The sequence below is a fragment of the Mytilus californianus genome, unplaced genomic scaffold (genome assembly GCF_021869535.1).
Source record: "Mytilus californianus isolate M0D057914Y unplaced genomic scaffold, xbMytCali1.0.p SCAF_5, whole genome shotgun sequence".
Taxonomy (NCBI): domain Eukaryota; kingdom Metazoa; phylum Mollusca; class Bivalvia; order Mytilida; family Mytilidae; genus Mytilus; species Mytilus californianus.
In genome coordinates this window covers 35,457,629-35,483,473 of record NW_026262701.1, presented here as the reverse complement: position 1 = coordinate 35,483,473, position 25,845 = coordinate 35,457,629, and the positions used below count along the sequence as shown (strand labels likewise).

At 32.2% G+C, this 25,845-nt stretch overlaps 1 protein-coding gene across 2 annotated transcripts in view; it reads left to right on the top strand.

Annotated features, from left to right (window-relative positions):
- The window catches only part of LOC127701536 (hemicentin-1-like), a 67,074-nt gene that overhangs the window by 31,928 nt on the left and 9,301 nt on the right, over positions 1-25,845 (top strand). For both annotated transcript variants that reach the window (XM_052205425.1, XM_052205427.1), the window contains exons 8-29: positions 13-315; positions 4,205-4,510; positions 4,906-5,208; positions 5,812-6,114; positions 6,757-7,059; positions 8,106-8,405; positions 9,075-9,380; positions 11,123-11,428; positions 12,365-12,664; positions 13,124-13,423; positions 14,835-15,137; positions 15,626-15,928; positions 16,723-17,022; positions 18,406-18,708; positions 19,137-19,442; positions 19,979-20,281; positions 20,953-21,249; positions 21,906-22,205; positions 22,412-22,717; positions 23,591-23,896; positions 24,190-24,495; positions 24,806-25,117. In XM_052205425.1, coding sequence (XP_052061385.1) covers positions 13-315; positions 4,205-4,510; positions 4,906-5,208; positions 5,812-6,114; positions 6,757-7,059; positions 8,106-8,405; positions 9,075-9,380; positions 11,123-11,428; positions 12,365-12,664; positions 13,124-13,423; positions 14,835-15,137; positions 15,626-15,928; positions 16,723-17,022; positions 18,406-18,708; positions 19,137-19,442; positions 19,979-20,281; positions 20,953-21,249; positions 21,906-22,205; positions 22,412-22,717; positions 23,591-23,896; positions 24,190-24,495; positions 24,806-25,117 — 6,675 coding nt within the window. The remainder of the gene's footprint in view (positions 1-12; positions 316-4,204; positions 4,511-4,905; positions 5,209-5,811; positions 6,115-6,756; positions 7,060-8,105; positions 8,406-9,074; positions 9,381-11,122; positions 11,429-12,364; positions 12,665-13,123; positions 13,424-14,834; positions 15,138-15,625; positions 15,929-16,722; positions 17,023-18,405; positions 18,709-19,136; positions 19,443-19,978; positions 20,282-20,952; positions 21,250-21,905; positions 22,206-22,411; positions 22,718-23,590; positions 23,897-24,189; positions 24,496-24,805; positions 25,118-25,845) is intronic.

Genomic DNA, 25,845 nt, shown 5'->3' with positions numbered 1-25,845 from the left:
TTCTTTTTTCAGATATACCTACAGTCACTATTCCATCTCCAACCTACAGTATCTTGTATGGAAACCCGATTACTATTGAGTGCCAAATAACTGCTAATCCTCAACACACCACTGTAACTTGGCAGAAAGTTATAAATGGTGTACCATCAACAATTAATATAGGAAATTCAGCAAAATATTTCGGTGGCTCAGTCAATACGCCATCTCTCACCATTTCCAATACTGTGACGTCCGATTCAGGTGTCTACAGGTGCTCTGCTACAAATGCGGTTGGAACTGGAACCAGTCAGGAAACAACACTTTCAGTAACAGGCAGTAAGTTCTACAAATGGTTTTTATTATTTTGCCCGAAAGTGTATCTAGTTTTTAGGCTATAAAGGTATGGAAGGCACGGCTCCAAATTTCAAAATGAATTTATTTTTTTTTTTACGGCTACTTTTTAAAGGAGACATATTGTATGCCCTTATCATCCCAAAGCCATATCTTAAAGCTCAAATACAAATCATTAATGACAACACAAGTTTTTTCCTTCACTGTTAGTCCACACCTTTGAATAAAGAGTCGCTTAGATACTTGGTTAGAATTAATAATTTAATATTGACAACAAATATTAATCAAAATATAAATTTGTTATTCAATAATTAACTTTATTTTCATTTAAGAAGTTTGATATATATACATATATAGTTCTGCATATAAATATATTGGTCATGTATTTAAACTATTGAATGTAAATGATTATCTAGCAGTCGCTCTTTTTGTAAAATGTATTTTGCATTAACATTATAAATTTTCTCATTGCTCTTTGTGAAATATGTGCATTGTTTAAAAGCAGATCTGAGTTAAAATGTCCTTCCTTTGGGACACATTATAAATAAAGAGATAAACCTCTTCCTTATGGTTAAAACAAATAATCTTTATTTTGATAGAGTTTTTGAAAAATTAAAATTACTACTTTATGCAACAAAATATGTACTTTGACTGTCATGTTGTGAATAAAGGTGAGTGCTTGAGAAAACAAAATTTGTTGTACAACTAGTCTATACAGAAAACGTAGTAAGAATTCCAGTAATTTCATGACTCCTGAACAGTTGCAGAGCAAGGTTGACAGCATCTAAAATGATGACTTAAACCTGCAATGATAAGTGTTGACACATTTGTAAGATGACTGTCACAGCATTTTACCGGAACATCAAAGAAAGTAACACCTTTTTCGCTGGATTCAACCAAACTTATGTTTGTCTTTGTATATTCACTGTTACAGCCCTTTTGTTAAAGATAAAAAAAATCTTTTATTTTAGGCAATGCTTTCATTTTGATTTTCTAACAACAATTATTTTTAAAACAAATGCAAATCAAAGAGTAACAAACTCTATATAAAGGTATGTCACCCTTCTCTCCTCTCTCCCAAAAAATGCTATGTAAAATTAAATAAATGGATTAAACTTTTACTGCGATAAATTTATTTTGTTGTTGCAGGCAATTTGACAGTTGTCAAGTTACAGGCAGTAATTCAGTTATAAATTGACTTACTGATAAAGATAGTAGTATTTTCTTTTATCATCGGTACATTTACACAATGACTTTCATGAATTTTTGGCTAAAATTAAAGTATAAAATATCCCCCTCGCTGTCTGCTGTTCTGTCACCTATGCGTTTTCTGATGAAGTTTTTGAACTATAAATATATATTTTATATAGTTAATGTACTATAAGAGAAACAGCTAGAAGTCAATCAGACTTCAGTAATTGTCAGTGGTAACTATTTCCTTCAGCTATATTCTATATGGACTTTATATACATTTGGTCTCTTGTGGAGAGTTGTCTCATTGGCAATCAAATAACCACATCTTCTTATTTTTATATTTATAGTTCTTATTTTATTTTGAATTTGTTTAAGGACAGAGTTAAACATTTGGCCTTTCTGGGATTTAAAGCACCATGGAAATAAGATAATTTTTGCTACACAAATATTGAATTTTGAAGAGGGCCTTCTAATAATCTGACATTTGCTTACAACTAATTTGATAAATATATGGACCTTATGTTTGTCCTTTTCATGTACTGAGTTTAGAATATATTTAACCAATCCCAATCCTCTTAATTGTCTTCCCTGTGCCAAGTTTTGTACTTGGAATTCTTTGTTCAAGTTTTTCTTCTTTCTACTAGGTGTACTGACCGTCAACATCCCCCAAAGTACATACAGGGAGGATTATTCTGATACTGTTACTTTAGAATGTGTTATAAGTGGAACACCAGCAGCTACTCGTGTTTATTGGGAAGCCACTAAGAATGATGTCACCTCTCAAATCGAAGTGACAAATTCTATCAAATACAGTGGTTCTTCTATAAGTACTCCGTCACTTACAATTTCAAACGCCATCTTGGAAGATGAGGGTGTTTATAAATGTTTTGCTGAAAATGTTGTCGGTCTTGCTGAAAGTAATCCGACGACACTGGATATTGTTGGTAGTAAGTACTTGTGTTCCTGTGACCCATATAACAAGAGTGTGGTACCCAACCCTATATATTAAATCCTCGACAAACATTGAAATCCCATATCCCTTTTGTTTAAAATCAACCAATACACACCTTCTATATTAAACGGCACCATATATTCACATTGAATTGATATGTTGTTAAGACACCTTGGTAAAATATGATTGCACTTTTCATATTGCTTAAAGTAAGCAGATGTCATCGAGAACATATTTAGCTGTTTGTCTCTGAATTTGTCTCGTGAACATGAACAGACGACCTCAGGTAGGTATATTTAAGTAGTTTTGCAATGTAAGATATATATTTTTTCTTATTTTTTTTTTTTATGAATATGTATTGTTATATTAAAAGTTCAATGACTGGTGAAAAAAAAATGTAGATAAGATTATGTTATACAGTAAATCTATTAAAAAAAGTACTTCCCAAGTCCATGTAATATGAACACTAAACATTGACAATTGCTGCATTTTTTCATCCTTCTTTATGCTAGTATTTTTTTATTCAGACCAGTGTTTGAAAGGAATACCTCTGCTGACCTATGTTCATACCTACAAACTGTAAAAAAAAAATTTTGGACCCTCCAGCTAATTACTTTTTCTGAAACATTAATGCTTGTCTTTATATCCTTTTGATGGTTCACAAGTTAAGATTTTCCATTAAATCTTTATCCTAATTGGTGCCAGGATTTTTGATGTTAGACAATTAAATATATCCTCTGTTTTAAATGAAAAAAACCCCAACTAGTTTAGAGACAGGATTTGTAATTATATTTAAATACAAAAGAAGCATTTTCACTGAACCTTATTACTAGAGTAATCATGGCATTTTTCACAGGTTGGTAAAATTTAATATAGCCAACAGCTTAATTGGATATAAGCTTAGGTCATGGAAGGAAAATTGTTTAAAGTGTGAGAAACTTCTTAACAACTGTTGACCTAAGAAACCAGTCTAAGTACATGTTAATATTTACACTATTGAATTATTATTTTAATCCAGAAATTCATTTTAAGAATTTAAATGCTAAATAAACAGTTTGAAAGTATATTAAAGAATGAATTTATGAAATGCAAATAATACCTTTTTAATATAGATGAAAACAACATTACTTGTAATTTTTTTAAGTTAGTCATCAAGTTTATTTATGTCAACTGATGTAAGATTTAGTTATGAATAAAATGAAAATTGGTGTAGTAACATCAGTGATGCAGCAACCCAACTATACAAAAAAAATACATCTAGAGGTGTCAAACTATTTTCCAAATCTCTAAGAGTATACACAAGAGGTATTTTTATCCTATAAAATGTGATATTTAGTGATTTTTTTTATGGACTAAAAAGCTCTACTTAGTCAAAGAAATGAGGATGAGTAAAAATAAATAAAAAACTAGAAAAAATAAATGCATATAAATCTTCCATATTGGAATTTGAATGGGGACTTTTCCATCCAATCTTGAAATAAAATAAAGTATATTGACCAGAAAAGTTACTCTGTGAAAACTTAACTAGGTCACTAGAAACCTCAAAACTTCAGATAATAAAACAGTGGAGTAGACAAATATCAGAACTTAAATGAGGTGTTCCTACCAAAGTTTAAATTTAGTAATAATTAATTTATAATGGATTCTCATCCCATTGTAAGGATCTCCCCCCTTTTTTTGTCAAGATCCATGCATCTTTTCTGTAATACATTTTTTCCCGACTTTTAGATGTTCCTACTGTTATCATTGGATCGTCCAACTACCAAGCTTTAGTTGGTAACATCATAACAATAGGATGTACAGTTACAGCCAATCCTTTTGCTCAGTCAGTCTATTGGGAACGTGATATTAATGGAGTGGTGTCAACAATAGGTCCATCCACCAACCCCAGCAAATATGGTGGATCTACAACTGTTAATCCATCACTGACAATTAATGATTTGGATTTCAGTGATGAAGGAAATTATAGATGTCATGCTACCAACATTGTTGGCACTGGTCGAAGTTCTGAAGGATTTTTGGATATTCAAGGCCGTAAGTTGATGTAAAATGATCTTTGGTCCAAAATATGAGTTTTAAGAAACCTTCTCCTTTTAATTCCAGTTTTACATTTGTAGTTCCCTTCATGCTTTCCAAGATTATTTTGAAAGCTGACATGTCTTTCAAAGCCATTTAACAATCCATTCTATTTTGAGTGTTCATATGATTTTTTTGTGAAAGCAAATATTTTGATTGTTTTTAAAGTTGGAAATATTATGGGAATGAGATAAAATGACCTTTCAATACCATTTCTTTTTTATCCAATGAAGCAAGGTAAAAATGTACAGATTTAATTCTAAAAGTACTCTGTAGTTTTATATGAAACAAGTTTCCAAATAATAATTGTATTAGCTTTTTTGTTTATTAATAAAACTTAAAAATTCTTTCAGAGCCCCCAACTGTTGTTGTAACCTTACCAAACTATGCAGTAGATTTTGGCCGACAAGTTACTTTAGGCTGTACTGTAACAGCTAATCCTGCACAAACAAGTGTTAATTGGAAGAAAATAAAGAATGGCGTGGCAACTGATATTCTTGTGGCAAATAGCGGCAAATATTCTGGTTCATCTGTTTTTTCTCCATCACTTGTCATCAATAATGCAGATCTCGATGATGAAGCTTCCTACGTCTGCTATGCAACAAACAGTATTGGTACTGGTCAGAGCACATCAACAGTTCTAGATGTTGTTGGAAGTAAGTATAACAAAAATAGAAAGAAAAAAAGTGGCTTATTTTTCAAGCACTCAGAGCATTGTAAATGGAACATTTTAAAATGTTCCTGTTTTGCTCAATACCTTGAAATATTGACATGCAAAACAAGACATATGATCAATTTAATATTTTCCTGTTTTATAAAACTTTTTTCTGGTGATAAAACAAAGTGCCTGAGTGGTTTTGTCTTAGCGTGCTCACTTTGAGTGCTGGGGATTTTGGGTTTAATCCTTTGCCAGGAAAATTGACATTTGTTGCTTCTACATTAAGTACCATGATTTTAGGAGTAAGACTGAATGGCCAGGAGTCAGAATAATGTTTCCTGGTAGGCTGACATGTCTTCCTGAGAACTGTTATGTTAAAAATCTGGCTCAATGTGTCCGTCTAGAACAAAGCAGGTTTCATATTCATATTGCATTTAACATGTTCTAGTCCTGAATATTCATTTAATTTGCCATTCAACATAAACAGCCATATATCATCATTTAGTCATATATATAACATATTTTTGATTCAAAACTAGCTTTAGAATCAATTCATCCCTGTTCTTTTCAAATAATAAAATTTTCTATATTTTATTTGCAGATATTCCATCTGTTGTGGTACCGCAACAACTATACAATGTGGACTATGGGCAGACTGTGACCTTGACTTGTACGGTGACAGCCAATCCAGTTCACACTTTAGTCTACTGGCAAAAAATCCAGAACGGACAACCAACTAATATCAATGTCGTCAGTAGTAACAAATATAGTGGATCAACTGTCAACATACCATCTCTAACTATCAATAATGTTGTCCTTAGCGATGAAGCATCTTATGTTTGTTTTGCTACAAATGGAGTAGGAACTGGACAGAGTTCTCAGACAACTGTAGATGTTGCTGGAGGTAAGGAAATATTTTATGGGATGAGAACATTTGTAATTTTAAATGCACATTTTTTTACATGAAATTATGCCCAATCTAGTGATTTTCTTGAAACTGTAATGCAATTTTTGTTTGAAACTTTCATCATCTGATTTGACAAATTGTATATTTATAAAGTATTTATATAAATGCTGGTATTTATTCTTGTAAAGCAAATATAGAGGATTTTTTTTCAGATCAGACTGTACCTTATTTTTGATAAAACATTTTTTTTTTAATTACAAACTGCACCTTTGAAGATGAATTTGAAAAAAAAATTCTAAAAGCAAAATACAAGTAACTCTTGTTTACCTTTCAAAAATTAGAAATTGAACAAAGAATACATTAAGTAGAATTCTAAATGATAACTATTTGATAGACCCCAGGAATTTTCAGGTTTTGTTTTTGCTTTATCATAGAATATACCTGGCAAGAATGGATTTCTATGGGTGGTTTTAAATGAATTATTTTTTATCTGTACAGTAAACAATGAAAATTTTGCAGAAGACTTTCTGTCCATGAATAACTTCCAACCCTCTCAGAACATTTTTGCTTGAATAACCTGAAGCTGCAGATACTTTGGAATATATAAAGATATACATGTATTACTATTTCTATTTTTAGGTATTCCAGTAGTAGCTTTATTATCAAATAGTTATAGCGTAGTGGTCAGTGGTACAGTAACTTTGCAGTGTGTGGTCAATGCTAACCCACTCCACACAGTTGTACAGTGGCAGAGAGTAGTTGGAGGTCAAACTATTGATGTATCTGTTGGAGGCAATAACAGATTGAGTGGTTCCACAGTCAATTCACCATCTCTGATAATTTCACAAGCTGACTTTGCTGATGAAGGCAATTACATATGTACTGCTACCAATGCAGTTGGAATAGGTACCAGTCAACAAACATTTTTGGATGTCAGTGGAAGTAAGTAAATTTTAAAAACAGGGAACAAGTTACCAACTTAGTGAAATAAAGTGGCTACACATAATTGATGTAAAGCAAGTTTAAGCTTATGTATAAGAACTTCCGATATGCTGGAAGTTTATAGTATAGTTTTCAAAATGTTACTTTGTTCCTCATTTTAAATTGTTTGACATCATTAGAAAAAGTTCTAATGACAAAATGACAGTTTTGAAGACCAAATAACAATTTAGCAGTTGGAGGAAACAACAGGTTCTAGAGTGGTAAATCATAATGTAGATAACAAGAATGGTTTGGAATGTATATTGGTACTGTCAAACTCAACATCAATGGGAGCTGCAAATTTAGATCCGTTTCTGTCTTTACAAATTGTTAGATGCTTTAAATTTAAAATTTACACTGAAAATTTATATTTACATTTTGAAAAAAAAATCTTGCTTTTAACTTTTGGTTTTATTCTTAAAAATAAATTTAAATAACATACTTCAATCATCAACTTGATGAATCGTGCGAGTTTGCCAGGGGAGGTAACCTTTGCAAATATATAATGGAAAAAAAAGGAAATTGTGTAATAATTAACAAAAATACATACAAGCACTTACAAAACCATTTATTACTGTCTTCATCTCAGTCAGTCAGGCTTCCAACACAGAGCAAAAGCTTACACCTCATTGCAAGTTCAATTTGGTCAACAAATCAGGGGAGATAAACAGGTTTTAAGTACCAATGATTTTGAAAATATTTACAATAACAGACTCGGAGTCCTACCAAAAAAATTCTATCACATACTAATTTAAGTGTCTAGCCACCTAAAATGTAGCAAATTATGATATATATCAATACAACTCTCATTTGATGATAGGATTGATAATACACATTCTGATAATGAAGTTCACATTTATTTTAAGCCGTGATAATTCTCCGATAGTTTGAAATCTGTGTAAATATGCAATATATGTATTTTAACTTGGAAAAAAAGTGAGTTTATTTAAAATGGAAAAGTAAGGATAAAGGCATATTTAATCAAAAATTCCTTTAATTTTTTACAGCTATCCCTATAGTGACTGTTAGCCAGTCCCAGTACAATGGTGACTATGGACAGTCCGTCACTTTAGTATGTACAGTATCAGCTAACCCACCTGAGACCAGAGTTTACTGGCAACAATTAAAGAATGGGCAGATGACTGAAGTCTCATTCAATTCAGGAAAATATGCTGGATCATCTGTTGGTCAGCCATCCTTGACCATCTCTGGACTAGACCTGAATGATGAAGGATTTTATCAGTGTTTTGCTGAGAATAGTGTTGGAACTGGATCTAGTGATCAAACTTTTCTTGATGTCCTTGGAAGTAAGTTCTGCTGACAGTTAGTGCTAATTTCCTAATGCATGTAGTTTAACGGTTTGGTTGGCTTGCTTGCTTTGTATAAATATTTGCTCAAGTATTGTAATTGAGATTGGCATCTGGAATCAATAGGTAGGCGGGGCTTCAGCTTGTATACATTATACTTAACATCCAATAACATTTAAGTATAATGTATACAAACTGAAGCCCCACCATCTATTGATTGCAGATGTCAATCTTAACTACAATGCTTGAGTAAACATTTATACAAATAAAGCAAGCAAGCAAACCTAACCTTTAAACTACAAGCATTAGGAAAATAGCTCTAATTGTTCTTTTAAATCACTTTAGGGTAGAACTACACAAATATATACAAAATAGCTAATACCATAAAAAAAAAATTAAGGAGCTGTGGTATGATTGCCAATGAGACAACTATCCCTAAAGACCAATGGACAAAGATGCAAAGAATTACAGGTCACCATATAGTCTTCATCAATGAGCAAAACACATCTGTATTAAAAAACATTTAAAAGAAAATCAGTTTATATTAACATATTTAAAATTTTAAAAATGGTGGATCTTGTCTCATCATACACAATAGGATTCAGAATCTATCATAATCATGCCTGCATAAGAATGCTTCAATATTTATGGTATCCAAATTTTTTTCAGACATCCCAACAGTCAATGTCTTGTCAAACACATACACAGTCATCCTTGGAAACACCATTACTCTTGGTTGCGAAGTCATTGCTACTCCGAAAGAAACCACCGTTTTTTGGCGTAGAATTGTTAACGGGCAGTTACAAGATATTGACCTGAATTCAAACACCAACAGATATAGTGGATCAACAGTGGACAATCCATCCTTGACCATCAGAAATGCAGGCAACTCGGATGAGGGCAATTATGTCTGTTATGCAACAAATCTGGCTGGAACTGGATTAAGCAGTCAAACTTTCCTGGATGTCGTTGGCAGTAAGTCATTTATATATTTCTAGAACATGGAAGTAATTATTGGATTTCATATAAAATTTAAAACAATAATTGTTTCCATCATTCAAGGAACTGTTTAAAATTCTTATTTGGAAATGTTTAAAGTACTTTAATTTTTTTACTTTTGGCTGAGACTACTATAACACATGTGTTATAGTAGTCTCAGCTTTTGGATATGGAATTCTTAGATATTGACATGATTTAGCATGTGCTAAAATATAGGTTTTCATCAATCCACTTCTTATGTTGACTTTTAATAAGATGGAAGTTAAAAGTTAATTGCAAGTTACTGTATATACTCTCAAAAGTAAATAACATACTGTTACCCTCCAAACTGGTCTGAAAAATAAGTTTCTGGCAGAGGATCATACTGTTTCAAACATTTAAAAAAACATGATTTTATGCGACTAGCCACACTACTGTGACAGAATTGTTTGGACAACACAGATGATGACACTATATACACCTCTCAATCTGATTATAGGATTGACAATATATATTCTGACTGTGAACGTCCATCTTTAATTCAATAAGATTTACTCAGCAGACTTTGAATCTTATTGTTCAAATAACTTCTAACGTTCTAAAGTTCTAATGTTCTATGAAGCATATAGCTGGTCACATAAAAAGTTTATATTCAGTTTTTTAGATCCATTAAATTTGCATGAATGTTCTGATTGTATTTTACTGTATTTGGAAAACATCTTGAGTTAGGAATGGTTCATTGGAAAAGAATTCACAATAAAACTTACCCTGACAACCGATCAGACAATAGTTTTAAGTTGACAAAAGGCACAAAAGTATACTAATGATGCTTTATAGATATATTTTTCTTTGAAAATACAGCTGTCATGTAATGATCATAATGATGCTAAGTGGATACATTTATTGGTTTTCAAGAGCTTAATTGACAGCGCATCATCCCTACAATGGCTTCCATTTTCATGATTGAAAAAATTAGTTTGGCGTAATGGGGAGATAATATTGATGAAGTAGAATCCTCACTGAATGAAATGATTAAAAATTCTATTTGAAATATTTTTAAAAGTAATTTAATCTTACTTTTGGGTATTGAATTCCTAAATATTAGCAGGATTAAGCATGTGCTAAAATATAGGTCACCATCAATCCACTTTTTATGTTGACTTTAATAAGATGGAAGTAAATTGCTAGTTACTGTACATATGTTATACTTTAAAAATAAAGGACATCATGTCCACCAAACTTCTGAAAAAATAAATTTCTTGCAATCAAGCAGACTGTCTTAATTAAACGACCTTGGACAACACTTATCATTTTATGCAACTAGACAAGCTGCTGTCACAAAATTGTTTGGACAACACAGATGATGACACTATATACACCTCTCAATCTGATTATAGGATTGACAATATATATTCTGACTGTGAATGTCCATCTTTAATTCAATAAAGTGTACTGAATGAACTTTTAATCTAATTGTTCACTTAACTTCTAACATAACCGTTCTAATGTTCTATAAAACTTATAGCTTATCACAAAAATGTTTTTTTTTTTAAGACATTTCAAGCAGTCTTTAATATTAACCCATTAATTTTGTGTTAAAGTTCTAATTTGTATTTTATAGTAATTTGAAAATATTTTGAGTTAGGAATGGCTCACTGGAAAAGTGCTTTTATTTTTCAGCATCCAATTGGAAGGTTATTTATGAATTCATGTTAGTATATCAAATTTTTATTCTTCAGGCATCCCAGTGGTCAGTATTGTGCAGAGTGCATACCGTGTAAATATTGGAAATTCTATAACCTTGGCATGTTCAGTCTCCGCCACACCACCAGAAACTAACGTCTTCTGGACAAGGGCTTTTGGAAATCAACAAGAGCAAACAATACAAATGTCAAACTCTGCCAAGTATTCCGGGTCATCTGTCTCATCCCCATCTCTAGTCATTCTCAGTACAGATCTTAGTGATATAGCTAACTACCGGTGTCATGCTACAAACAGTGTTGGCACAGGAAGGAGTGAAACTACAACATTAACAGTTGTTGGAAGTAAGATTACTGTTTCTTCTAAGCCCTAAGTTTTTCAATGTTAAATTTTACATGGTATGTAAAAATTTTCATTTTTGTCGAGCCTTCAACTTTAGTCGAAAAAGCGAGACATAGCGATCCTACATTCTGTCGGCGTCGGCGGCATCCACAAATATTCACTCTGTGGTTAAAGTTTTTGAAATTTTAATAACTTTCTTAAACTATCCTGGATTTCTACCAAACTTGGACAGAAGCTTGTTTATGATCATAAGATAGTATCCAGAAGTAAATTTGTTAAAAAAATTTTTTTATTTTTTCCGTATTTTACTTATAAATGGACTTATTTTTCCTGCCAGGAAACAATACATTCACTCTGTGGTTAAAGTTTTTAAAATTTTAATAACTTTCTTAAACTATCCTGGATATGTACCAAATTTGGACAGAAGCTTGTTTATGATCAAAAGCTGGTATCTAGAAGAAAATTTTGTTAAAATTTTTACCTGTTTATCCGTATTTTACTTATAAATGGACTTCCAGTTAACATTAAATACAGTCTGCAGTTTAAAGTTTTTAAAACATTTATTAGATTCATAAACTATCCTGGATTTATACCAAACTTTGACAGAAGCTTCTTACAATCAAAAGATAGTATCTAAAGGAATATTTTTATTGATTTTTTTCCTCATTTTTGTTGAGCCTGCAATTAACAGCAAAAGTAGGCGAGACACTGGGTTCCGCGGAACCCTTACGAATTTTCTAAGTTTATAATGAGATACGATTTGTGTTCTTTTTAATCTACATTTTTGCAAAAGTTTCTTCAAACATGATGAACAATTTTACCATTGAGACTCGAAGGCACTAAAAAAAAATTTTTTTTCGTAATAGGAGAACTTAAAATATTTTTTTATAACATGGGAGACAACTCTAAAATATTTTCACATTAAATTTTCTTTTTAGATATACCAATTGTTACTGTTGAAAAATCTTCTTACTCTGTCAACTATGGAGAAAGTGTTACTTTAGTTTGCACTGTGACAGCTGCACCACAACATACAACTGTCTTCTGGAAGAAAGTTCAAGGAGGTCAAGAAGTTGCCATTGATATGAACACTGCCAAATACATTGGATCTACAGTGAACCAGCCGTCACTTACCATTGCAAACACTGACATGAACGATGAAACATTTTTCATCTGTTTTGCTTCGAATAGTGTAGGAACTGGTCAGAGTTCACAGACATATGTTGATGTACTTGGAAGTATGTATATTTAAAATTTATACAAACTTGTATAATTCTTGGACCTTCTTTGGCATAGCCTAGTCAACCCAAATTGGAGATGTTCATAAATCTAGATTTATTTGATACTTTTTTTTTTGTATTTAAATGTTAATAATGATAAATCCTGACAACAAATTGGGTTAATAAGTAGGCCATGGCAAACAAGTGTTCATTGTTTTTACCAAGCTTATTTCTTTCAACATACTTTATAAGGGAGATAACTAGAATAAGCTATGGCAAACAAATGTTCAATATTGTTTACCAAGCCAATTTCTTTCAACAAACTGTATAAGGGAGATAACTCAATTGTTTTATTTAAATTTTCAATAATGTACAAATAGATATACAAATGTTGATTTTTAAAGTTTCTAAATCTTTTTAGTAATATTAATAGTTTAAATAGATGGAGTGTTTATATGATTAATCTGATGTTTGTAGATGTTCCAGTTGTCCGTGTTTTATCAAACAGTTACAGTGTGTTATTGGGCAATACAGCTACATTGGAATGTGTCATAACTGCTAATCCCACGGCAACAATAGTTCAGTGGTACAGAGTTATAAATGGACAACAACAGATTATTGATTCATCATCGTCTAATTATAATACTCCTACAGTGAACAACCCTAGCTTAAGTGTTCTAAGTGCCCGAAATAGTGACGAAGGATATTACATTTGCTCTGCCTCTAATGCTGTAGGAACAGCATCATCTGCTCAGACTTTCTTAGATGTAACTGGAAGTAGGTTTCCTGCACAAGTCTTATACCTGCATGTCATGTACATTTATTTATGTTTGTTCATACTGACAATAAACATTTTGAACACATTTATATTTGCATTGTTCTTTCTTTTAACCACTTGGCCTTGGTACGACACCTGCATGAGAGCTTATTAAATGTTTAATTGGCAGTGATTATATACTTCTATGTTCAATATGTTTTGTTCAATTTGTTTTAGCATGACTGAAAAAGAATTACTACAGAATAATATCCTATAAACTTTCAAAAAGGCATAGTTTTACATTGCGTGAGGCTTTCAAACGCAAAATGTACTCTATAACGCCTTAACTTTAAACATCTTTTTGTAAAGAGTATTCACACTAACATTTATGGTGATTTGGCATTGATATCCATATTAGATGAAATCAATAAAGTTATCAAGTCTGAAAATTACAGCTGAAAATGCTTTTGAGTATTATAAGTGAATTCCATATTAGTCTGTCCTGAAAACAAAAGGTTTTCCTTTTTATTTTCATATCAGAAGAGAAAAAGTATTGAGATCGTTCAAAGAATTTTTAGATAAATCAGTGAAGAAAAGTCCTAAATGGTTGATTATAGTTCTTTGTCTTGTGACACAAAATTTTTACAAGGTCATTTTTAACTTAAATGATTTGACTATGCCTCTGTATTTATATATTAACCCTCTATTTATGGTTGATGGTAAACATTTTTTTTTTATTGTTTAAAAGTAAACATATATTTATTCTTGTTTTTTTCAGAATTGCAACAGGTTAACAGCTCAATGAAATAGTCAAATGAAAGATTTGATTAAAATCTTGTAGATGCCTTAATTTTGAGCATTCTTGGGTTGCTGTCTCATTGACATATACCCACATCTTTTATTCATTATACTAAAAAAATTTGGAATCATATAATTATTTAACCTCTGAACTGAATAAGAAACATTCTTTTATAATATCCATGTATTTGTAAATTTCAACTAGAGATTTTTTTTGCTGACATCAATCTCTGATTTAATTGTTATAAATCCTTACCAGCAGTCTCCTATGCACACAGTTAACTCTTTTCTGTCTTTTAAATCAGGGAATGATGTCTGCAAATATTCAAAATATGAAATACAAAATATCATATAATTTGTAATATATACAATAATAACACTTTCTTTAAATCATTTCTTACAGAAGGAATAGTACCTTTTTAAAGGATGGTTATATAGATCCTTTACGAAAACATTCAGAAATTTGTCAAAAATGATTTGAGGAGGTTTGAATAGTATATATTTTTTGTGTACTTCTAAAAAGTTGGTTCCTTAATATGATAATTAGTAAGTTTGTTTTTCAGATGGTCAAAAGTTCCAGATGAAATCTAGGTTTATATCAATATCTGATGTCAAAGTTTATTTTTATTTCAGATATCCCTACTGTGACTGTATCCCTGCCAAACTACAACACTAATATTGGTGCTACTGTGACATTGGGTTGTACAGTGGTAGCCACACCCCCTGCTAATACAGTTTATTGGAAGAGAATCAGCGCTAATGGCCAGACCATTGACATTGATACAAACAGCAATAGATATGATGGTGCTTCTATTACAAACCCATCACTGGTCATTTACAATCCAGACTTGTCTGATGAAGGCAACTACGTTTGCTATGCCTCCAATGCAATAGGAACGGGAAACAGTCAACAAACATTCTTGGATGTTACAGGAAGTATGTTACTTATTGAAAGTAGTTTCATCAACTTTCGTTGCTGCCATTTTAACTTGTAAAAAATTCTGGGGAAATAATCGTAAAGGCAGTTTTTTGCAGAATCTTCAGAATGTTGTGGCTCACAAATTGTTAATACAAACACTTACCAGTGGATTTATTTTGGACCCTCAATTTTTCCATCACTTCAACTTAAAACTTTTTCACTATTTGGCCAAAAATTTACTCTTTGACCTCACTCCCCATTGACTTACTTGGGAAATTATTTTAGTAAATCTTTCTAAAGGTAAAATTTATATTTGCCTTATTTATTTTGTATTTCATTTTTTGAATATTTTTCTTTGTTAGCTTTTTGTGGTGCATTTATTTTGAAAGAAGGAAATGTATCATGGATAAAAATTAAGGCTTTATAATTTGATATCATAAATATTCTTCATAAAATATGTAAAAATTTCAAAAATGTAATTGAATATTTTTTTTGTCTTTTTCAGATATCCCAAATGTCAAAGTTCTGCAGAGTTTGTACACTGTCAACATCGGACAAACTGCCACCCTGGAATGTACCGTTACTGCTTCACCCCAGCATACCACTGTTTACTGGCAGAAGGTAATTGGTGGTGTCGCTACAACAATCTCTACTTCAAGTTCTAATAGATATTCAGGATCAACTGTCAATACTCCATCTCTGACAATCAGTGCTTCTCAGTCCGGTGATGAAGCTTATTATGTATGTTTTGCTACCAATGAAGTTGGAACTGGTCAGAGTTCTCAGACATACCTTGATATCATTGGAAGTAAGTATATGGAAATCATGTCTATGTGAAGCAAGTTCATTCTTTTTCTTTTTTTTTCTTTTTTCTTATTTTTCTCTCTATAATAGTTTTAAGCAAAAATGTTGCATAATATGACATTACTGGTGTAAAAACTAAACTGGAACATTTCTAAGTATGTAAACAATGTTTGATAGGATATCATTTGACTGTATACAGGTTGAAAGGATATCATTTCACTGGATACAGGTTGAAAGGATATCATTTCACTGTATACAGGTTGATAGGATATCATTTGACTGGATACAGGTTGAAAGGATATCATTTCACTGGATACAGGTTGAAAGGATATCATTTCACTGTATACAGGTTGATAGGATATCATTTGACTGGATACAAGTTGAAAGGATATCATTACACTGTATACAGGTTGATAGGATATCATTTGACTGGATACAGGTTGAAAGGATATCATTTCACTGGATACAGGTTGAAAGGATATCATTACACTGTATACAGGTTGATAGGATATCATTTGACTGGATACAGGTTGAAAGGATATCATTTCACTGTATACAGGTTGATAGGATATCATTTCACTGTATACAGGTTGATAGGATATCATTTGACTGGATACAGGTTGAAAGCAACAGTAAATAAAAAAAATATTAAACTTAATAAATGTAAAAAATGTTTTTGATTATTTCTTTGAACTAAGTTAATAGTACTGGATCTTCATAGTAATATGTTTCACTTTATATACTGCAATACGTGTAGTTAAATTTTATGACATTAACTTAAATAATTTTTAATAACAGGTATTCCAATTGTTAACATTGGCTCCAACTCATACAATGTAAACTATGGAAACTCTATCACATTGGTGTGTACTGTGACAGCCAATCCAATCCATAATTCTGTATCTTGGACCAAGATCCAAAATGGAGTACAGACTGCAATAAATATTGACGGTAGTAAATACTCTGGTGCTACTATATCACAGCCATCCTTGGTAATAAGTAATGCAGGCAATTCTGACGAGTCTTTCTATGTCTGTTCTGCTACCAACAGTATTGGAAAAGGTCAAAGTTCACAGACATACTTGGATGTTGTTGGAGGTAAGATGACATTTTTTAATTCAATTTTATACAGAAATTAAAAAAATATGGCAGTTGAACAAGATAAAGAAAAAGACTTGTCATTCTTTACTCGGTGTTGTAAATGTATCAGCAATAAAAAGTTCATCTTAGAGATTCTGGATGGGGGTCCTTCATTTCTTTATTTTTTATTTTTTTACACCATTTTCTCTATTTTGCCCATTGTTCTCTATTTTGCCCATTGTTCTCTATTTTGCCCATTGTTCTCTATTTTGCCCATTGTTCTCTATTCTGCCCATTGTTCTCTATTCTGCCCATTCTCTATTTTGCCCATTGTTCTCTATTTTGCCCATTGTTCTCTATTTTGCCCATTGTTCTCTATTCTGCCCATTGTTCTCTATTTTGCCCATTGTTCTCTATTCTGCCCATTCTCTATTTTGCCCATTGTTCTCTATTCTGCCCATTCTCTATTCTGCCCATTCTCTATTTTTTGCCCCATTCTCTATTCTTTGCCCATTATTCTCTATTCTTTATATTTTGACACCCCATTATTCTCTTCATTTTTTTGGGGCCCATTTTCTTTATTCTATATTTTTTTCTACCTTTATTCTGCACTTTTTGTCCATTATTCTCTATTCTATAAACCCCATCAAGACCCTCATCTAAGTTAAAAGTTTGATGTAAAGAGTATTTGTTGATCCAATGTCAAAATATCCACAGGTGTTCTTGATACTTAGTGAATTCATTATTATTGTTGGTGGTACTATATTTCATAGGTTTAGGTTAACTAGATGTTCAACAAAATAGAATTTTTTATAGACTTCTATGTTAACTTCTATGTCATTTGTTTGGTCTCTGGTGGAGAGTTGTCTCATTGGCATTTATACCACATCATCTTATCTTTATATTGAATGAGAATATGTGAAAACCGCAAAATCAAAAGGTCAACTAAAATATTAAAATTCCTGTTTCCACAAAAATTTGTACTAAGATGATTCTTTTATTATCCACAGTATTATTAATGAACTGTAACTTCAATTTTACTTCATTTGACGGTTATATATATATATATATATTATATACAAGTCTAAATTGAAAACAATGTTCAAACCTATGATTGCGTTGGATAAAAACCGCAATTTTTATATGTGTGCATGCAAAACAAATTTTTTGTAGAGGGGTCTAAATACAGCACAAACAACATTTTCAAAAAGACCAAAGAAGTGAAAAAGTATATTTTAACAAAACACATTTGACTAGCAGGTCGAACAACGGATGTTCTTAAATCCTGCTGACTGCCATGGCGATTGCCAAATAAACGAATCATCAGATGTAACAAAATGGATCTTAATTATTAATTTATTATTAATTATTAATTAATTACTCTAATGAATATTTTTTTAGATATTCCCGTTGTCCAAATCTTGTCTAACTACTATAGTGTAGAAATTGGTCAGTCAGTAAATGTGGAATGCGAAGTTCAGTCTGACCCACTTCACAATTCTGTACAGTGGAAGAGAGTACTTAATGGTGTAACCCAAAACCTTGATATATCTAACGGCAACAAATACATTGGAGGAACCAGAAACAGGCCTTCTTTAACAATTCAATCCACCGCTGATAGTGATGAAGGTTATTACATCTGCACAGCCACAAATGCTGTTGGAACTGGCTCTAGCTCACAGTCTTATGTTGATGTCACTGGCAGTAAGTCCTTTTTTCATTTAAAAAAAATCGAAAAAAATGTTTATTTTGACGATTTAGAACGGAACAAAAATAAAATAATGTGAAAGCACTTTTATTTTTTGTTGAATTCATAATTGATTAAAACCAAAAATTGTAAATGCAGAAAATGCATACCGTTATTTTTCTTTGTCTTGTTACTTTCAAAGCAACAAACTTCAAAACCTACATACAAAAGTTATAATCCAGAAGCAAAAGTATTACCTTGGTGTTTAAATTTTCCTTGAATCAAATGATTTAAGTTCCTTGAACATTAATCCATAGAAAATTATATTTTTGCAGCACATTTAGTATTTATGATGAAGGAAATATAAATGCTATGTTTGCAGGTATTGGCTAAACCTAAAAATTATAAAACATGTAAATCAATATTTGTGATATTTGATTTTCAGGTGTTCTCTCTGTGAATGTTCCTCAACCCTCTTACAGTGCCAACTATGGCCAGAGTGTACAGTTAGTTTGTTCTGTATCTGGTAATCCTCCAGCCACCTCCGTCTACTGGCAAAAGGTCAAGAACGGTGTCGTTACAACCATCTCATCAAACACAAATCCCAGTAAATACTCTGGCGTTTCACTAAGCACACCATCACTGACTGTTCTGAACACTGACGCTGATGATCAGGCAGTTTACACTTGTTTCGCTGAAAATGCCATTGGTAGATCTCAGAGTCAACAGACACAACTACAGATTGTTGGAAGTAAGTTTTGGTATTTAGATACACTGAGATATCATGACTGTAAATATGGTTTATTACACTGATTATTATTTATTGGTGACAGGTCAGCTACGCTTTAAACTTAAAAATAAAATTATAATAGGTGTTTAAATTTAAATCGAGGAGTGTTAAAAAAATGTCTTTTTTATAAACTTTAGGATTTTGAGAGAATATTTAGCAATGTGATAAACATGTGCTTATAGTGGACTATAGGTTAAGTGTTTTAATTTTTCGAAGTGTGACTTGAGTTGATATGAATTATATTAACTCTGTGATATAAAAAAGGGGCTTACCCAGAAAGATGTTAAGCAACAAACAATCAGCTGATTTTATAAAACGTCTTAGCCACCTGGGACACCACCTCCTACACACAACCTCATGTAAAATGAAGCCGTGATTAATGAAATAAGGGGCAAAAACTTCAGTACCAGTCATTTTTCAATTAGATACACTGAGAGTTGTCTCCCATTGTATATAATTTTTTGTTTATCATTGGTGATGTTTGATGATATTTTTAGGTGTTCCATCTGTAACAATAGGACAGGGATATACTGTTAACCTTGGCAGTTCTGTTACTATCCAGTGTACTGTTTTCGCAACACCATCAGCTTCTTCTGTTACATGGAAGAAGATAAGTTCAAATGGAGCTGAATCCTTCATCAATGTGGCAAATTCTGTCAAATACAATGGTGGAACAGTCGGAACTCCATCCCTGACAGTTCTAAATGCTGGTGACAGTGATGAGGCTTACTATGTTTGCTCTGCTACAAATGCAGCTGGAACAGGAACCAGTGCACAGTCATTCTTAGATGTTCTTGGAAGTAAGTTGTCATTATTATTTATACTTGGAAGTAAGTTATTAGATGTAAGGGAAGTAACTCTATGATGTACTGTGAAAAGAGTGGTCCGTCCATCCTTGGAAATTAAGTTTGGTCATTCTAAAATGTACTTGAAATAGGGTTAATAGATTTTTCTCTTCCTATAAATTCTCTTGAATCGCTTTGGTTGATAAATTGATTGAACAATTTATGAATGTGTGCACATATGTTGTAGTAAACTTCAGGACAACATTTTGAATTCGAAATGTTTGAATTTAAAAGAAATTAATAAAGTTCATAAATTTCATATTTCTAGGATTTTTTAAGTCTTTATATCAGTAATTGAACTTATTTTGCAAGATAAAAAAATTTAAGCATAAATATTTCTTATGACTTGCGCATTGAATAAACATGACCATATTTTAATGAAAAATAGGAAAATGATGATTTATTTTTTATGGAGAAAGGAACATATCCCCTTTAATATTCATGGTAAAGTGATATAAAGGTGGTTTCATTGATATCCAAACACATTATTCATGGAAAAATCCATTAATTGATTGCAGTAGACCAATTTTGTGTCCAATAAAGCTGCATCATAAAGTGATTAGATAAAAACATTCTATGCATTTCTTTGATTTTAATTTCATACTAATCCAATGTATTTTATTCAGGTCTCCCTAGTGTCACCGTTCCTCAACCACAGTATAGCGTCATTGTCGGAAACGACCTCACAATTCAGTGTAACGTTGATGCCAACCCTGCACACACAAGTGTCACATGGAGAAAGATTGTCAATGGACAACCAACCCAACTTAATATTGCTGGTCGTATCAGTGGATCAACAGTCAATAACCCATCAATCACCATTACTAGTGCCATTGCTGGTGATGTTGGATATTATGTGTGTTATGCTACCAATAGTGTAGGAACAGGTTCAAGTGCACAGACCTACTTGAATGTTGTTGGAAGTATGTTTGAAACAAGTAGTCTTTTTATTTATGCTTTATTTACTGAAAATTCAGAAATTATTGCGTGCATTTATTTTTGAGATTTTTGAAGAATGGGCAAATATGCAAGATTAATTATTGCAATTTCAGAAAAATCTGCATACAGAAAATTATATTAATATGTATCAGATATCATAATGCAAGTTCTTGTTATTGCAATATTCACCCAGATATTCACCCATTCACATTATTTGCATGGATAAAAACCTCTGAATTTACAGTATATATATATTTAATGAATTCAAAGCTTTTTCCTGGTAAGTACAAGTAAATATTCAAAATGAGAACTTTTTGAAAATTTAGAATCACTGAAAACATAGTTTGACTTCCTAAAAAATTGGAAATGGTTCTTTTATATCTCTAAGATAATAGAACTAAGTCAGTCTCTGTAATTGTTCTGAATTGTGATGAAATAATTGCCACTGGACGTTAAGCATTAGCAACAATCACTCAACCAATCTCAGTAAACTGAGTTTACCATGTCATTATACATTGCATGCACAAAGCAGCATATTTTTAACTGCATCATTACAAACTTCTTTCCTTAAATTGAAACATGTTTAACTATTTTTTATGATTGATCATGAGATACAAAAAAAAAATGTTGATTTTTTCAGGTATCCCAGTTGTGACAGTTTTGTCCACAAGTTACTCTGTCAACATTGGTAACCCCATCACACTACAGTGTACTGTTTCTGCCAACCCTGCTGCCACCGTTGTTATGTGGCAAAGAATTGTCAACAATCAGGCTGTCAACGTAGACATGAACAGCGGCCGTCTAACTGGAAGTACTGTCAGTTCACCATCCCTGGTGGTCAGTAATGCTGCTGGTACTGATGAAGGATACTACATTTGTATGGCTAGCAATAGTGTAGGAACTGGACAGAGTCAACAGACTTTCTTGGATGTTGTTGGAAGTATGTAAAAACCTAATTCCATATATCCTTTTGAAAAATTAATGATTTATAGTATATATTATTAGCATATGTCTTTTTTTTTGTTTGAAAAAGCAAATCTTTAATCATTAATTTAGAACATTCCTGATATTTAAAATTTTTGATTTATTATTTAATATTTTTATTTCTATTGCTATTTTAATGAAGTTTACTGTATATTTTAAAAGGTATTCCAACAGTAAATGTACCAGTCCCAAATTACACTGTTAACCGTGGAGCATCTGTCACACTGGAATGTCAGTACACTGCCAACCCAGCCGCTACATCTGTCACATGGGAGAAAGTTGTCAATGGACAAGCTACAGATGTCATCCTAACTAATGTCAATAACAAATATGGTGGTTCTTCAATCTCCTCTCCATCTTTAATTGTCAACTCCGCTGAGGAATCTGACCAGGCCAGCTATATCTGTAGAGTCACCAACCCTATTGGAACAGGAATTAGTACAGCTACTAACCTTGATGTTGTAGGAAGTAAGTAGCATTAGTATCGCAGATATTTCCTATTTCAGTCTTCAGGATAGGATGAGTATAAAAAGAAATCGAAGTAATTTGCATTGTGCTCGAAATACCAAATCCAGTATTTTGATTGGTTGAATTCTGAGTCTGAGTATGATAATCGTACTCCAAATGTTTATGACCACAAGGCCAGGACTTTACTATGACTGACCTCCATATTGCGCTGGTCCTCCCATTGATGCTTGCAAAACAATCTGGTCTGACAATTTTAAAACATTTCAAAGAAAACTTTTACAAGTTGTTACATATAACCAATGCAACTTTAGATAAAAATAAAGATTAGTTTGAAGGAGTTTATTGATGACTTACCAACTGAATAAAGTCTCTATGTTCAGGCTGTGAGTCTTAAGTTAACACATCATAAACACATGCAAAATAACCTTTATTAATTATAATTCCACTGAAATGCATTAAAAATCATGTCCAGATAACAAATGTCTTCCACATTTACAGGACAATTAAACGTGTAGGAATTGTATGTGTGAAATCATGGGTATAAAGATTAATCAGTACTTTATATTTATTCATTACAGTGCAGTCAATTCTTACAGAGACTTAGTACTATTAAATATCTGTTTACAAAGATTGTGGAAGCATTGTTCATATGTTTCTACTAGACAATTAAAATATTCTTTTGAAAATATAAATGCATAACAAAATAAAACACATATTAATAATAGTATAATCCTCACATTGAGTAATGCAATCAATTTGTCAGAATAATTGTGTTTTTATAGCCATTTTGATTTATAACTTAACATAAGTATGATATGAACAACAAAAAAATGAATTGAAATACCGTAATTCCTTTTTAATATATCATTGTAGACATCCCAGTCGTAACTGCCTCTCCATTGGCCTACTCAGTCAACATCGGTGAATCTGTAACCGTACAATGTAGTGTTGTAGCAGATCCTCTTCACACCCAGGTTTACTGGAGAAAGATCGTTGGTGGAACCACTTCTAATATAAATGTTCTCAATAGTAATGGCAAATATGATGGATCAACTGTCGGAGGTCCATCTTTAATCATCAATAATGCTGCATTCGGTGACCAAGGAACATATGTATGTTATGCTACAAATAGTGTAGGAACTGGCCAGAGTACACAGGTTGTTGTAGCTGTAGCTGGAAGTAAGTTGAACTCTAACCTCGTATAGTATTTGCATGTTGATGGTAAACAAAAAAGGGAAATATTATAGAGGCTTAAGATTTCAGACTTTTCATATTGATTTGAAATTTTGTTGGCTTCCATCAATTTTTGAATTGGGAACTATTTTGCATGCAAAAATGTATACAGTTTAATCTATCATATGAGGTTATATTTAAGGTGTGTTGTACTCTGTATAACTAAAGTCATTTAAGTCAAGTTTTTATATTAGGGTTGAGTTTTAGAAAAGTTTTAATTCAATATAATTGTTTTTTAGGTGTCCCTAGTGTAACCCTCTCACAGACCTCATTCTCTGCAAGCTATGGTGATGATACCACACTTGGATGTATTATTTCTTCCAACCCTACCTACACTTCTGTTTATTGGCAGAAAATTGTGACTGGAGAGACACCTACCACCATTGATGTGTCTAATACTGCTAAATATTCAGGGTCTACCGTTGCCAATCCAGATCTTACTATTAGGAATATAGGAAGTGGCGACATTGCTAATTATGTCTGTTTCGCAGCCAACTCAGTTGGAACTGGAAGGAGTAACCAAGGACCTCTCAATGTCGTTGGCAGTAAGTTTATATTTATGTGTTCATGTGTCTATGTGACAAAGATTCCTGAAATAAGGGTTATTCCACAAATTGTTTTAGAAAGCTATGAATATTTTTTGAAAAAAAATTCCAGAGCAAAATTGTACAAATATAATGACAAAACAGCACTTTTATTGCAATTCTTCATCTAGACATTTGCTGGAAGATTCGATTATTAATTCAATATGAATTATCTATGAATTTACTGTTAAAGTAATTGCTATATACAAATTATTGTTAAAAGAAAACCAAACAACCAGTTTTAATTATATGCAAACTCTGTTTTAAATAGGTCCACCAACAGTTAGAATCAGTCAGACAACATACACCGTCAACATTGGAAACACTGTTACCATTGATTGCTCTGTGATCTCTAACCCAACTCATACAACTGTCTTCTGGACCCGTCAGACTCCTGGTAACCAGGAAGAAACCATCACAATAGGTGGTAGCCTTACAACAAAATATGGAGGAGGCAGTGTAGTTTCACCATCTCTGATCATCTATAATTCTGATAACAATGACCAAGGCACTTACATTTGTCATGCTACAAATCTTGTTGGAACAGGTCAAAGTTCACAGGCTTTCCTCAATGTTGTCGGAAGTATGTGTACCTCCTTTTTTTCTCTCAAAATTATTGATAAAGAATTAGAAAAAGGCCTTCTTAGCTTTCATATAAATCGAAGTAAATTGAATTTGATAATAGATCATTTTTGTCTCGCCTTGACAAGAGTCAAAAAGCGAGACATAGGTATGCTGTTTCCGGCGTCGGCGGCGTCAACAATGTATTAGTTTGTGATTAGGTCTAGTTCATGGTGAATCACTAGTGGTAGGTCAATGATATTTGGTATGCAGTTGTATTAGCATTGGCACATTTCATTACCATGGAGATTATTTGGCCCTGCCCCTCAGTCAAGGTCTATTGACTTTGAAACTTTTCATAGTTTACATGTATTACTTTGTGATTAGGTCAATTTATGGGGAACCACTAGTGATAGGTCAATGATATTTGGTATGCAGTTGTATAAGCATTGGCATATCTCATTTCCATGGAGATTATTTGGCCCCGCCCCTTTAGTCATGGTCTATAGACTTTGAAAATAATGCTAAGTTAACATGTATTAGTTTGTGATTAGGTCAGTTCAAGGGGAACCATTAGTGGTAGGCCAATGTTAATTGGTGTTCAGTTGTATAAGCATTAGCACATCTCATTTCCATGGAGAATATTTGGCCCTGCCCCCTCAGTCATGGTCTATTTACTTTGAAACTTTTGCTTAGTTTACATGTATTAGTTTGTGATTAGATCAGTTTAAGATGAACTGCTAATGTTAA